Source organism: Pinus tabuliformis, chromosome 6 (assembly GCF_031772625.1).
Source record: "Pinus tabuliformis cultivar Carrire ecotype Pingquan chromosome 6, CPIR1, whole genome shotgun sequence".
Classification (NCBI taxonomy): domain Eukaryota; kingdom Viridiplantae; phylum Streptophyta; class Pinopsida; order Pinales; family Pinaceae; genus Pinus; species Pinus tabuliformis.
The window spans coordinates 851877112-851890895 of record NC_142292.1 but is presented as its reverse complement, the minus strand read 5'-3'; the positions used below and the strand labels follow the sequence as shown (position 1 = coordinate 851890895).

The 13784-nt window shown below is 38.3% G+C and overlaps 1 protein-coding gene across 1 annotated transcript in view; it reads right to left on the bottom strand.

Annotated features, from left to right (window-relative positions):
* The window catches only part of LOC149261567 (putative RNA-dependent RNA polymerase 5), a 545994-nt gene that overhangs the window by 309781 nt on the left and 222429 nt on the right, over nucleotides 1-13784 (bottom strand). Inside the window, exon 11 of the mRNA XM_089369718.1 lies at nucleotides 5171-5277. Within this exon, the coding sequence (XP_089225844.1) occupies nucleotides 5171-5277 (107 nt within the window). The remainder of the gene's footprint in view (nucleotides 1-5170; nucleotides 5278-13784) is intronic.

The window sequence follows — 13784 nt, the reverse complement described above, 5'->3', positions numbered from 1 at the left end:
CACTTTGTTTCCTCGACACTTCCTCCTCCTCCTTCCGGCACTTCGTTCTTCTTTCAACTGTTGATAGACATTATTGCACTTGCTCTCGAAGAGACACCTTTTGATGAGTCCCTTTTCTTGTGATGATCCCTTCCTTCTTCTTGACCAAATGAGCTACTTCTTTAAGGTGTAGGTGCAGACTTGATATGACTGTCCTGCAGCCCTAAATTCTCGCACGTGTGTTGATTTACTTAATATGGTAAACTCTTTTCCTCCTTCGCTTGAGTGTCCTTCTCTTTCGCTTGATTAGGAGGCCTTATAGGCCTAGGTTACTAGCCCAATTAGAGAAATATGCCAACTGTGGGTTTCTGCTGTTATGACCGCAAGCAGCCTTTCTTTCCCTCACACGTGGGAAAGTAGGTTGCCCTAGAAACAATCCTTTAAGGTTCGGTGTTCTTCCTTCCTTCCTTGTTGCACTAGAGGCTCCCTTTCTCATCTCTTTTTCACCCTTTACTTGCTCATTTACTTCACTGATTTCAGAGGTAAGTGAGTGCACTATAGTGGAGTGGACAGCCTCAATATATAGACGATTGTCCCTCCCTTTAGGCCAATTAGAAGGTCGACTTGTTGTCTTACTTTCGATGGCTTCTTTGGTGGTGTCACATGCTTGAACGAGCCTCTTTGATGGTGCCTTTGCATAGGAGGGGACTTGACTTTGCTTGGAGGTATTCCCTTGACCCTTAATACATGGTGTAACATGCCCTTAAGGCCTTCAATATTTCTTTTTGACTATTTGACTCACCAATAGAACTTAACATGTGCTAGACCTATTTCAATGAGCAAACAACTCATTGACATATATTATAAAAATAATATTTCTTTTCTTGATTAAGTACAAATATCAAAAGTACATTTATGAAGGCCGAACCTAGTTACATTTCCTTCAACACTTGTCCCCTCGTAGGAACGAAGGCACACACTGCCTAGTAAGGCTCAGGGGAAGGGTATCGTTAACGACACCACCGTGTCCTCAGCTCCTCTTTCTTACAGTCACCCCAATTTTTACCCTTTGGTAAGAGTTCAAGACAAAATTCTATCACCTAGACTAGGCATTTATCTTAAAATTAACCAAGATAATTGCAATAAATTTTAGTTTAAGTGCATATAATATTATAACATTTTACTTTCAGGCTATTCTATTTGAAAATTATTTATGTATTTGCCATGATGAAAATGTTTGAATTTGATTATCTTATTTAGGCAAGTATCATCTTGTTCATTTTTGCAATTAAAGTTTTAGCTTGTTTCATTTGCAAGTCATTTTATATTGCTTCCTTACATGTTATAGCATTGTGAAAGATTATATTTTGAAAGCAAATTTTATATCTTGCAAGTGATATCTAATCTTGCTAACATCTTTTTGTTTGATTGACAAGGTTACTTGTGTTTCAATTTGAAACACTTCATTTTTTAGAGCAAGTATTATTTATTTTTCAATAATATTGAAGGCACTAGTTTTATATATGTTAATCTTTGATTCATGTGTTGATGGTTATTGAAGTATATTTTATTTAATAGTGCTCATTGTATTTGCTCACAATCTCAAGTAATTCAAATTTGACACCTCATAGATACCTCACATCATTTTTTAACTTAGATTTTCATTAGGAACCACCCCCCTTACCCTGCCTAGGAGAGAGCTTAAACAAAGAGAGAGTTGGGAGTAGGTGACAACCCCATATTTGAAATTTGCCACCAACCACACCTTGTGGGGATAAGGGCTTTTATGACTAACTTAGGTGTGTGTGGAAGGAGGCAACACGATGACTTGGTAAATAATTTATATTTTGCAAGTAATTTGACTCCATAAGGCACTAGTCTTTCAAATAATCTAATTAAATCAAGCTAATAATTAAACTTGTGAATCATCATTAACGAGGTTGCTAGGCCATTCAGTTGTGTCTTCCAGACTAGTCAGTTCCCAAAAGGTCTCTTATCCACACATTTCATAGGGACTACCCCCCCATAAACAATTGTAAGGAGATAGCTACAAAGGAGAGGGTGTGGATCAGAGTGACAGCCCCTGCCCTGAGCGTTGTCACATCTTGCCTATACAATTTAGGCAACAACAATGATCAACCACAAAAACTAGGCCATGTCATTGTTCTCTAAAAGGTTAATAATAAGGGTGTACAAGATAAAGGCAAACCACTACCAAGAAAATAAATGCAATAATCGATGACACTGGCGGAAGCTAGCATCAACAAAACATTACGCATCTAAATATTTTCCAAGACCAACAATTACAACAATGCACGAGATCAAATGAAGAGAAACTATGAAAAATCAAATTATCAAGGCCAAAAATAATTTATTTTAGATTGATCGATAATCAACAATGGCAACCATTGTTTTAAAAAACAGATGAGTCGACTCCGACTCAGCCAAGTCAGACCAAGCCAGTGCCTGGACGGGTCGGCTTGGTGGTCAAAATGGACTGGCTGGCCAGGTTGTTACCGAGCCATTCATTGACTCGATCGACAACTTGGCCAACTTAGTAAAGACTCGGCCGGCTCGGCTCTTTGACAAAAATTCTGAAGCACATTTGTCAAAAGTTGATCCGCCTCCTACATATCAATGGTTGGGTTGTTGTTTATTGCATATTTATTGCCCTAAAGTAATTTATCACTGTGCGAAAGTTTTGAAAATTACAAGGCCGAAGTATGGTTATCCTAGTGCCATGAATTAGAAAACTGAAACAATGCATTGAGCCATACAATGTTTTTAAAAAGGCAAACGTTCTGGCAATGGACTAATAAATACATATTTACCTCTGATTGTTCTGGAGCTTGACCAGAATTACATCAAGGGTTTTGAGACTTCATTAGGGGTAGAGAATTGGTATTATTGTTGTTGTAGTCTAATGATTGTCCTTAGGCTGAGGCAGAAAAGAATCCTAGCACTGGTGGCTAAGTATGAACTTTGTATTGGATAGTGCACTGGGTGCCATTTCGATATAATGGATATATTCATGAGCCTATTTTGATCATATGTTGTCTTCTCTCTATATTCTAAAGCTTTGTGTTTGGAAACATGAATGAAAATTTTTAAAATTATGAAAACTATTTAATATATTTTTTACAACAACCGAGTCATTGAAATCAAACTGGTCGAGTCGATACCGAGTCGGGGTTGGAGTCAGATCTGACTGTAACAACCCATTAATAAAATTTTAGACCTTAAAACTTTATAAATATATATCCAAGTATTAAATTTTATAAAGTATATGGTTAGACCTTATAAATATGAATTCATAAAATATATTAATTAACTTATACCATATATAAATTAAATGTTATGATATATTAATTAACTTTATATCATATATAATTTATATGTTATAAGACATAATACTTAACTTGATATCATATATTATTTAAATGATATAATATATATATCCTAAAAACTTTATAGCAATTATAAAACAAACGTTCTACACTATATCATTACAACTTTATAACATTTTAAATGTAAGTTATAAGGTACACTTACACGTATGAGAAATGTTAAAATGTAAATATCAGCTGCCCTAAAAATCTATGCGTATCCCTGCCATTAATAAAGTCAGTGAAGCCGGATAGATAGTTATTGCTGAGCGCCAAGGACAGTATGAAATATCGGGAGCCATCAATGTATGGGAGGCGGTGGCTGCAAGTGGGAGGGCGGCCACCGCCAGGTGAGGGATTAAATAGCAGGGCCTGAACTTGAAGTAGGGGGAGAAAAAACCAGGGAATTATGAATTCATCAAGAGGAAACCAGGGGAAGTAACATTGAAGTGGAAGAGTCTTGAGTGATCTGAGTTCTGGCCACGGAGGGACAGAGAGCCTCTGTGGAGAGCTTCTCTGGATTGAGCAACCAGGTTGCTCTGTCTGGTAGGGTGGTATTGGCCATCTCTAAATTGAATCAAATCAGTCAGCAGTTCAGGATTTCCAGTTCAGCAGCGGAATCGGAAGTCAGCCAGCAGCTCAGGTAGGTACAGATTACAATTTTATGCATTACTGTTTCAATTTTATGCATTGCTGTTTTCAAATTTCATATGAGTGTTATCTGGTTACTGTAAAAAGGATATAGGGCACTACACTGACCCTCGCCGTTTCCGAACTAGAGTCGGAGTTTTAAAACACTGATGGAACAAAAGAGCAAAATTTTGCAAAAATTCTATTCCCTGGTTTAATCCAATGTAGGACAATTAACTACATAGGTTTGAGGAAAAAATCTTCAAAATAGTATACTATGTAATCCATGTAACGACACTAATGGAATGTGTAGGGGTCAAATATATCTATAACGGTAGGTCAGCCTAGTAGTCGGACTACATGGGCAATGAGTGAGAATTTGTATGTATAAGAGGCCAATACAGTGATTATTACATAGATTGATTTATGATTTGATGGTTACTATGCAATTGGGTTATTTGGAGTCGTTCTCATAATATCTAAGAGGTTATTGCCTAACTCATCATTATTCTATTTTTGGAGTTATACCACAAGCCATTATTGAGTATACATTATTTGAAATGAGGGTTTCATGCTTTAGTATCATCTTTCATTACAATATCTATGACTTGCAAACACATCAAATCACTTCAAAATAAACAAATATACTTAATATTTGCAAGAGAAACAATTCCTAGTGATTTTAAACATTTTACATCAATTCCATATTCCACAATTTTTGGCAATATTTTGCAAACCAAAAGCTTGTCATAGAAAATATAAATTGCTAAATTAAATTCCCTTCTATGTTTTTACATATTGATCTCTGATCATTGGATCAAACATGTTGCAAACGTTCCCAAATGCATACAGAGCAATTAAATTGTTATCTATCATGCTCATCTTACTACTGAAGCTTTCTTATTAGTTATATTTTTTCTTCTATGGTATTCTTACCTATCTTGTTTACACACTTATACTCCAACTTTATTCTGTAATTTTTATTCTGCATTATGATACAATAGATTCATTCATACCCATTCAATTAGCCTTTTACTTACAACCATACACAAACAGACAAAACACATCAAACATATTATATAATGATATCCAACCTGCTTCCACTGATTTCCAAATAGTTGACAACTTTATACTTTACCAAACAACAGCAAAAAAATTATATAACGATATCTAACCTGGTTCCACAGATTTCCAAGGAGTTGATACTTGGGTGACGAACATAATTTTCATCTCTTTCAACTTTGATCATCGACTCTCGAAAATGGATCGTTTTATATGGCAACTACAAACAAAAAGAACATAAATAGAAGCATTATACTAAATGACCAAGAAAGCATATTTAATAGGCTAAATATAACTAATTTCCTTTCTGCAATTTACTGTAAGCCACTTTCCATAGAATAATCCACTATACATACAAAATTGAGAGATCCTGTAATTTTCAAATCACCTTATAAACAATTGTGAAAACAGAGCGGTTTTTTACCACCTAAATTAACTCATTATAAATTGAAATTTGGAAAACTTCTTACAACAAAAATCATTCTATGGTATTTCATAAAAGCAACACCTAGTCAAACATGAAACCTATTCAATATCATAGTACAAATAATCATGATATAATGTATAATACCGTTATTCACAACCCCCACTCACAAATTATCGAACCCAACACAAATAAATCAGAAACACCAATTCTGTTGAAAGAATTCTCATTGATGTCAAAAGTAATGGGCAGTACTTGTTTGATGATTTGCGTGCACATTTCATTGAATTTGGTTGCAAGGACCTCTTAGAGTGATAGTGCTTGTCATACCATTTCATTTGATAGGTGGCATATTTCGTGGATCCTCACGGTTGGAGAAATATTAATTTTTAAAGATTGATGCCCCAATCAATGGGTTTCGCACCAGCATATTTCCTCCAAGGATTTTTGGCCTTAACTTTCATTGCAACCCCTTAAAGAAAGTTAAAAGCATTGACCAACATTGTTGTGCTCTAATCAGCTTGAAAGAAGATGATGTGGAAGGCAAAATTGTTTTTTCTAGGTGTCTGAAGCCTCCTCTAAATCAGGTTGGTTCATCTCTATCAGGTTGTAATGATCCTAAATAGGAAATACAAGTGATAACAGCAAATATTCTACGCAGCAAAATACAAAAACGAAATGTTCAGCAGACACCCATATAAAAACTGTAAATGGAGAATTTCTAAGCCATTTTATTAATTTTCTGCAAGCCAAATAAAATAGATGATGGAATGGTGCACCTGGGCTTGTCTCAATGGACAAGCAGAACCAAACCCAGGAAGAAAAAGGGCTGAGCTGAAGGCTGCCCAGATGCCGCACCACTCTGCACTACATTGCCTAGAAAACTGTTGCTCTGCTGAAGTTCGAATGGCTGGAATGGGTACTAAAACCGCCCAGAATATTATATCCTTTTAATCCCGAACTCCTTGGCCAAAACCCAGAAAAACCCAAAATGGATTTTAGCTGGTTTTGACTTTGGTTTTTCAACCCCTTGGAGCCTCACCCCAACTATGGCTGCCAAATTTAACCTGCTGGAAACTGGCTGCAAATCCACCTACAAACTCCTCCAAAATGTTGGGTTTACCCTTGCTATCCAACTCCTAACTCCCCGAATGAACTCTTGGCCCAACCTAGCTACTCTCCAAGCACCACGAAATTTTGCTATGTGGCTTCTGCACTGTCTCTCAATCCAAAAATGTGAATTGTTGGAATGTTGCCTCAACTGGCTAAAAGCTCCAACGAAAATTCCTATCAACCACTACTACCTCAGCTCCCTCACCTCTCGGCAAATTGTGTGATCCCTGCTGGTCTCAAACTCCCTCTGCATGATTCCTGGCTGCCCAGAAATACGCACTCCCTTCCTCTACGTTGTTGTTGATGTTTGTCACTGCCCCGGAACTCCTGAAAACTCCTGTAGAACAGCCTCCCTAGGGCAAGCACAGATGGTCCCTTGAAGTAGAGGTTGAATCTCCCACATGAGAGGCTCGTGGCTAAACAGCGAGTACACTCGCTAAACAGAAGAGTGAACAAATGTGTGTTTGTTTGCAAATTTCAAAGATGAAAACAAAATGAGAGTTGATCTCTCATTATAACTCCTTGGGCCCCCAGAGCCTCATGTGGGCCCATCCATCCACCCATTCGATTTTCCCTCCAAGCATATCGAATGGCTAATTCAAACTCCTGTGGGTGGCCCCCACATTCCACTAACAGCTAAATAAAGTCGATTTGGCCCCTAAGTCCCTAAGCCGAAAGTGTGGGGCCCTCTTCCTTTGTAAAAAATGTGCAAAATTGTGTAGCAGCACCCTGTTACTAATGTGTTTGAGAAGGGACATGACACAGGTCGGCTTCAATATAGCCATGCATGTTCATAAAATATCATGTCGGCTGCAGCAAAAGACATAATGGTTCATTGGGAAGGTCGGCCCCAAACGAGGCTCTCCCATCCAATATAAATTATCTCAGTTGTGGGCAATTTGAAGCAAGCAATTTTGTGATCTAATGCAACAAACCAAAGGAGAAGTTTGACTCAGATTTCTGATGCCTTGTGCTTAAGCAAATATTTGAAGGAAGGCAAATTAAAGAAGCACTTTGGGTTCTTATTTCTTAGTTTTGGGGTTTTGGTTATTAGCAAATTTTGATCAGTTCATTTGTGCAGACCTTGGCCCTTAAAAAGCAGCTGAACTCGGCCTATTCTAAACCTGAGGTAGGCCTGAAGTAAGGATAAAGTCGCCCCTCTTTGAACAGACCCAAGCTTGTAACTTCAGCCCCTCTGTGAACAAAACTGAGCCTGAAATTTCGGGCCCTCCTGTAGACATCCAGCCCCGTGTCTGAGGAGATTTTCAGCCCGCACTGAGTTTCCAATTTGGCCCTTGAGGCAGACTGTTTGAGACCTCTTTGTAACCTGATCTGAAATTTCATTTGTGCCAAGATTTGAGGACAGTTTCTAAGAGTTCTTAAGGCTGAGTTAAAGATTGTGGTTGAGGATCATCAAGGAGCAGACAGTTGAAATTCTGATGTTTTATGCTACAACAATTACTTATTCCAAAACCTCTTTCTTCTGCAATGTTAATTAAGCAATTGTAGATAAAACATACACCATATAAACCATATTCAAAATAGAAATCAGCCAAGAACACAAGTAGACAAAGAATTTAGGTTCAATGATGTTGAAGGAAATGTAAACTAGGTTCGGTCTTCATAAATGTACTTTTGATATTTGTATTTATTCAAGAAAATAAATATTATTTTTATAATATATGTCAATGAGTTTCTTGCTCATTCAAGTAGGTCTAGCACATGTTAAAGTGCTATAGGTAAATCAAAAGGTCAAAAGAATTATGTTAAACACCTTAAGGGTATGTTACATTGTGTATAAGAGTCAAAGAAGTCACCTCCAAGCAAAGTCAAGTCCCCTCCTATGCAAAGGCACCATCAAAGAGTCTCCTTCAAGCATGTAACACCACCAAAGAAACCATCCAAAGTAAGCATAACAAGTCGGCCTGCAAACAGTCTACAAGTTGGCCTTCTAGTTGGCCTAAAAGGAGGGACAGTCCTCTATAAATAGAGATTGTCCACTCCATTACAACGTCAACCAAGCAACTCTGAAATCTGCAAAGAGAAGAGGCTAGAGAAAGGGTAACAAAGGAAGAAGAAGAGGTCTCCTAGGGAAGCGAAGGAAGGAGGAGAAAAGCCGAAGTGAAAAGGATTGTTTCTAGGGCTAGAAACAGTCACACGTGCGAAGAAAGGGTGGTCAAGTTTGCAGGTATGTCAGCAGGGACAAACAATCCATAAACTAGTGTTGATTGGGTTTGAAACTAGGCCTACAAGGCCTCTCAAGTCGAGCGAAGAAGCCTATCTCTCTAGCAAAGGAAAAGGACCCTAATTCTCTAGGGCACCTCTCACACGTGCGAGAATTAGGGCTGCACTGTTGTCACACTAAGAAAGAATGAAGTGCCGGAAGAAGGACGAAGTGCCAGAAGGAGGTGAACAAAGTACCAGGAAAACATAGTGCAGAGAAATGGAAGGACTTGACTTGTGCTTGGAGGATCTTCTAGTCAAGCGTCTAGGGTTTCGCACTGATCAAGAAAGGAGTTTCAATAAGAGAAAACTTACGAAAGGGTTTGCCTCTCAAGAGAAGAGAAGTTTTGGCCCTGGCAGAGAGCCAACATCTTGTGTTCTTGTTTTTATGTTTTTGATAGCAGTTTGATGAAGTACACACACATGCATTAATAAGAAGAAAGAAGATTAAGCTAACAAGGAAAAGTAAAAAGACTCCACAAATAGTTATCAAGTCAAGAAGAATCACACTACACCTAATTGCCCAAGATTCTTCAACATGGTATCAGAGCTAAGGTGACACATCAAGGAAGGCCATCTACAAAAGTTGAAGCATCAAGCCAAGAAGTCTCTATCACATCAAGGACAAGAAGGTCTATCATCTATCATTCATCAAGGGAGACTACAAAGCTAGAAGAAGAGCCTTACATAAAGGCACCTACAAAGAAGAGCAAATCAAAGAGGGACCTACATCAAGCCACAAATCATCAAGCAAGCCCACTTGGAGAAGACATCTTGAGGAACATCACGATTCAAGGAAAGCAAGCCATCAAGACTTCAAGGAGAAAAGAAGTCAACTACATTTCAAAATATATCAAGTATATGTCCCCTTCTGAATATACATCAATGTCTTTTTGCAAGGAAAGCAACAAATTGGTAGGTACCAATAACTCTCTTGCATGGAAGAAGAGGATTGATCTACTTCTCAAGGAGAATGAACTTCGAGAACATATCAAAGGGAATATCGCTATCCCTGCTAAGGAACAAACCCAAGCCTTAGCCAAGTACAATAAGGATGAGACAAGGGCTCAAAGGATTCTAATAGAATCCATCAAGGACTCTCTCATTCCTTATGTCTCCAAATCTGAAACATCAAAAGAAATTTATGATAAGCTAGTAGAGTTATTCTCGGTATCCACAGCCAGAGAAGTGATATCTCTAAGAAATGAATTATACAAGATGGAGATATCGAAGGAAGGAATAGCTCGCTACTTCATAAAGATCTCTGAGATGAGGGATCAACTTCAAGAGCTTGGGGAAGTCATGTCTGACAGAGAAATGACAACTGTAGTACTCAATGCTCTACCTGAGGATTGGGGCAACTTCACATCAAGCATATATGCCAAGAAGGAAGCAACCACACTCAGTGAAATGTGGTCTCTATGCAAGACAGAGGAAACCAGACTTAAAGCAAAGAAAGATGTGGGATCAAAGGAGCAAGCATTTGCTACCATGGCCAGGAGAAAGGAAAAATTTGGCAAATTTGGTCCACGAAAAACAAACAGCAAAGACATGTCCAAAATCCAATGCTATGCATGCCAAGAATATGGACACTACAAAAGGAATTGTCCTAAGCTTAAGAAGGAAAACAACAACAAAAGAAGAGGGAATAAGCAAAAGAAGGAAGATCCTCTGGATCTCTACTATGACTAACTCAAGTTCTTTACTTCAAGTCTTCTTTCAAGGTCTTGAGTAGGATAGAAGCATGTAGGAATAAAATAAAAAATTGCATGGCTAGAAACATCTTCTAGAATCTAGAAGCATGAAGTACATAGAGTTCTAGATACTCATGAAGAAGTAGCATTTATAATGAGAACAAAATGCATGGTTAGAAATATCTTCTAGAATATGGGAGCATGGTAGATATAGCTCAAGATATTCGTGTAGAAGGACCATACCTAGAATAGGACCTCATCCATGATGAAAGAATATTGATCATAATTAAGAATCTTAGAAGACCTCCATCATCAAAAGAAAAGAAACATTTGCAAGGCAAGGGTCTTTAAGATCCTATGATGGAATCTTCAAAAGAAGGTTCATGAACCAAAGGAGATGTCTCATTGGGAATCCCATTCATGGGATTTAAGAAAAGGATGATATGCAGGCAAGCTACAATGAAGCAAGAAGGGCCACACCAAGGACAACCAAATGAAGCTAAGATGATCAAAGGAGAATCAAGATGAGGTATGTATGCATCAAAGTTTAGTCATTTTATCATTTGTATATTATTGAGTCATGGGAGTAGTCCTATAGCATGATCAAGTAGGAAAGAATCTCTTTCACCAATGACATGCTCAAAGGCATGTACTACAATGCAATAAAGGTCAACAAAAGGATATGCTCACATAAGGAGTATAATATTGCTGACTAAGAAGTACGAAGAAACGCTGACTAGTCCAGGAAGCAAGCAATGAAGAAGTGCTCTCACAAGGAGCATAAGGTGGTTGACCAATTTATCCAAAGAGAAGCAAATGAAGAAAAAGATCAAGCATGTGAAGAACACCATGATCACAAAGAATCACTATCTGACAAAGAACCATTGAACATATCTCCTGAAAGATGGCAAGACAACTCTGACAAAGGAAGGAAGGACCCTTGACACCTATGAAGGCCTTGGAGATATGAAAGGTACAAATAATTGATTCTACTCTACAAAAGATATCGTGATGAAGAAGCCATCAAGTGAAAGCAAAGCAATGTTGAAGCAATATCAGGATGAAGTCATGATGGGCTACTAGGTCGAAGCATGTAAACAAGCAAGTATGACAAAGCATCCATGAGAAGAGTATTCTGAAGCATGGACAGATGACAAAGGAGTAGCCAGATGACAAGAAAACCTGATGTATGACAAGAAAGCCACTTTCCACGAAGGAAGCAATGACATGACAAACCAGGAAGGAAAGTGATCGATGGATGGTGCTCCACCTAGAAGAAGTTCAAACAAAGACTTCAGGAAATCAAAGAAAGGAAGGAGATTAAGCAGTTGAATGACTCACGAAGAAGAAGTTGCTAATGGATGAAAGAGTCCCTAGTTAAGAGGGAGCTCTAACAGGTTCCTGATCAAGAGGGAGTTTTGGATCACCCCTGATTACAAAGGAGTGACAATTATGCTTTTCCATTTCATGTATCATGCACTAGACCAGGACTAACAACCGTAAGTCTAGATGAAGGCCATGAACGGAAATGTAGACACAAGATAGACACAACATTATTGTCTTCACTCGGGAAGAAAAGAAGAAAGAATGGGAGGATTGGGTAATCATCTGGCATCTGATACTCTTTAAGGATGGGTAGGGCATCCAAGACAAGAGTAGGCAAGAGGACCGATATTTTTTTAGGGTTGGGAACCCAAGACAAGAATAGTCCTAGAAGGTCATACTCAATGAACACCCGGGTGGGTATGTACCTTGAGAGACAGTGACTAAGGTGTCTATAAGTCATTGGACTCGCCAACAATGTGCTCTGATCTATTGAGAGACAGAGTTTTCAGTCAAGGCCTTGCTGTGGAAACAATGTTGGTCATTATGATGCTATAACAAATGGATTGCAAATCCGTTTTCTCTTATGTGAATTCTTCAAGATTGAAGGATAGCCAAACACCTTGTAATCTTGTATGAATACCTCCCTGGTTAAGAGGGAGTGTTGAAGGAAATGTAACTAGGATCGATCTTCATAAATGTACTTTTGATATTTGTATTTATTCAAGAAAAGAAACATAATTTTTATAATATATGTCAATGAGTTTCTTGCTCATTCAAGTAGGTCTAGCACATGTTAAAGTGCTATAGGTAAATCAAAGGGTCAAAAGAATTATGTTAAATACCTTAAGGGTATGTTACATTGTGTTTAAGAGTCAAAGAAGTCACCTCCAAGCAAAGTCAAGTCCCCTCCTATGCAAAGGCACCATCAAAGAGTCTCCTTCAAGCATGTGACACCACCAAAGAAACCATCTGAAGTAAGCATAACAAGTCGGCCTGCAAACAGTCTACAAGTCAGCCTTCTAGTCGGCCTAAAAGGAGGGACAGTCCTCTATAAATAGAGGTTGTCCACTCCATTACAACGTCAACCAAGCAGATCTGAAATCTGCGAAGAGGTCTCCTAGGGTAGCAAAGGAAGGAGGAGAAAAGCTGAAGTGAAAAGGATTGTTTCTAGGGCTAGAAATAGTCACACGTGCGAAGAAAGGGTGGTCAAGTTTGCGGGTATGACAGCAGGGAAAAACAGTCCATAAACTAGTGTTGATTGGGTTTGAAACTAGGCCTACAAGGCCTCCCAAGTCAAGTGAAGAAGCCTATCTCTCTAGCGAAGGAAAAGGACCCTAATTCTCTAGGGTACCTCTCACACGTGCGAGAATTAGGGTTGCAGTGTTGTCACACTAAGAAAGAACGAAGTGTCGGACGAAGGACGAATTGCCAGGGAACGAAGTGTCGGAAGGAAGTGAACAAAGTACCAGGAAAACATAGTGCAAAAAAAGGAAGGACTTGACTTGTGCTTGGAGGATCTTCTAGTCCAGGGTCTAGGGTTTGGCATTGATCAAGAAAGAAGCTTCAATAAAACAAAACTTACCAAAGGGTTTGCCTCTCAAGAGAAGAGAGGTTATGGCCCTGGCAGAGAGCCAACATCTTATGTTCTTGTTTTTATGTTTTTGATAGCAATTTGATGAAGTACACACACATGCATTAATAAGAAGAAGAAGAAGATTAAACTAATAAGTAAAAGTAAAAAGACTCCACAAATTGTTATCAAATCAAGAAGAATCACACTACACCTAATTGCCCAAGATTCTTCAACAAATGACCACGGCAAAACCCACAAGGGGAAATCCCAACCAAATTATTCTTCTACTAGAAATCAAATGTTCAGTAGACATATAGAGTATAATGAGAGATCAAGAGAATGAGTAAGGTCACCCAAATTTGAACAAGATGTAG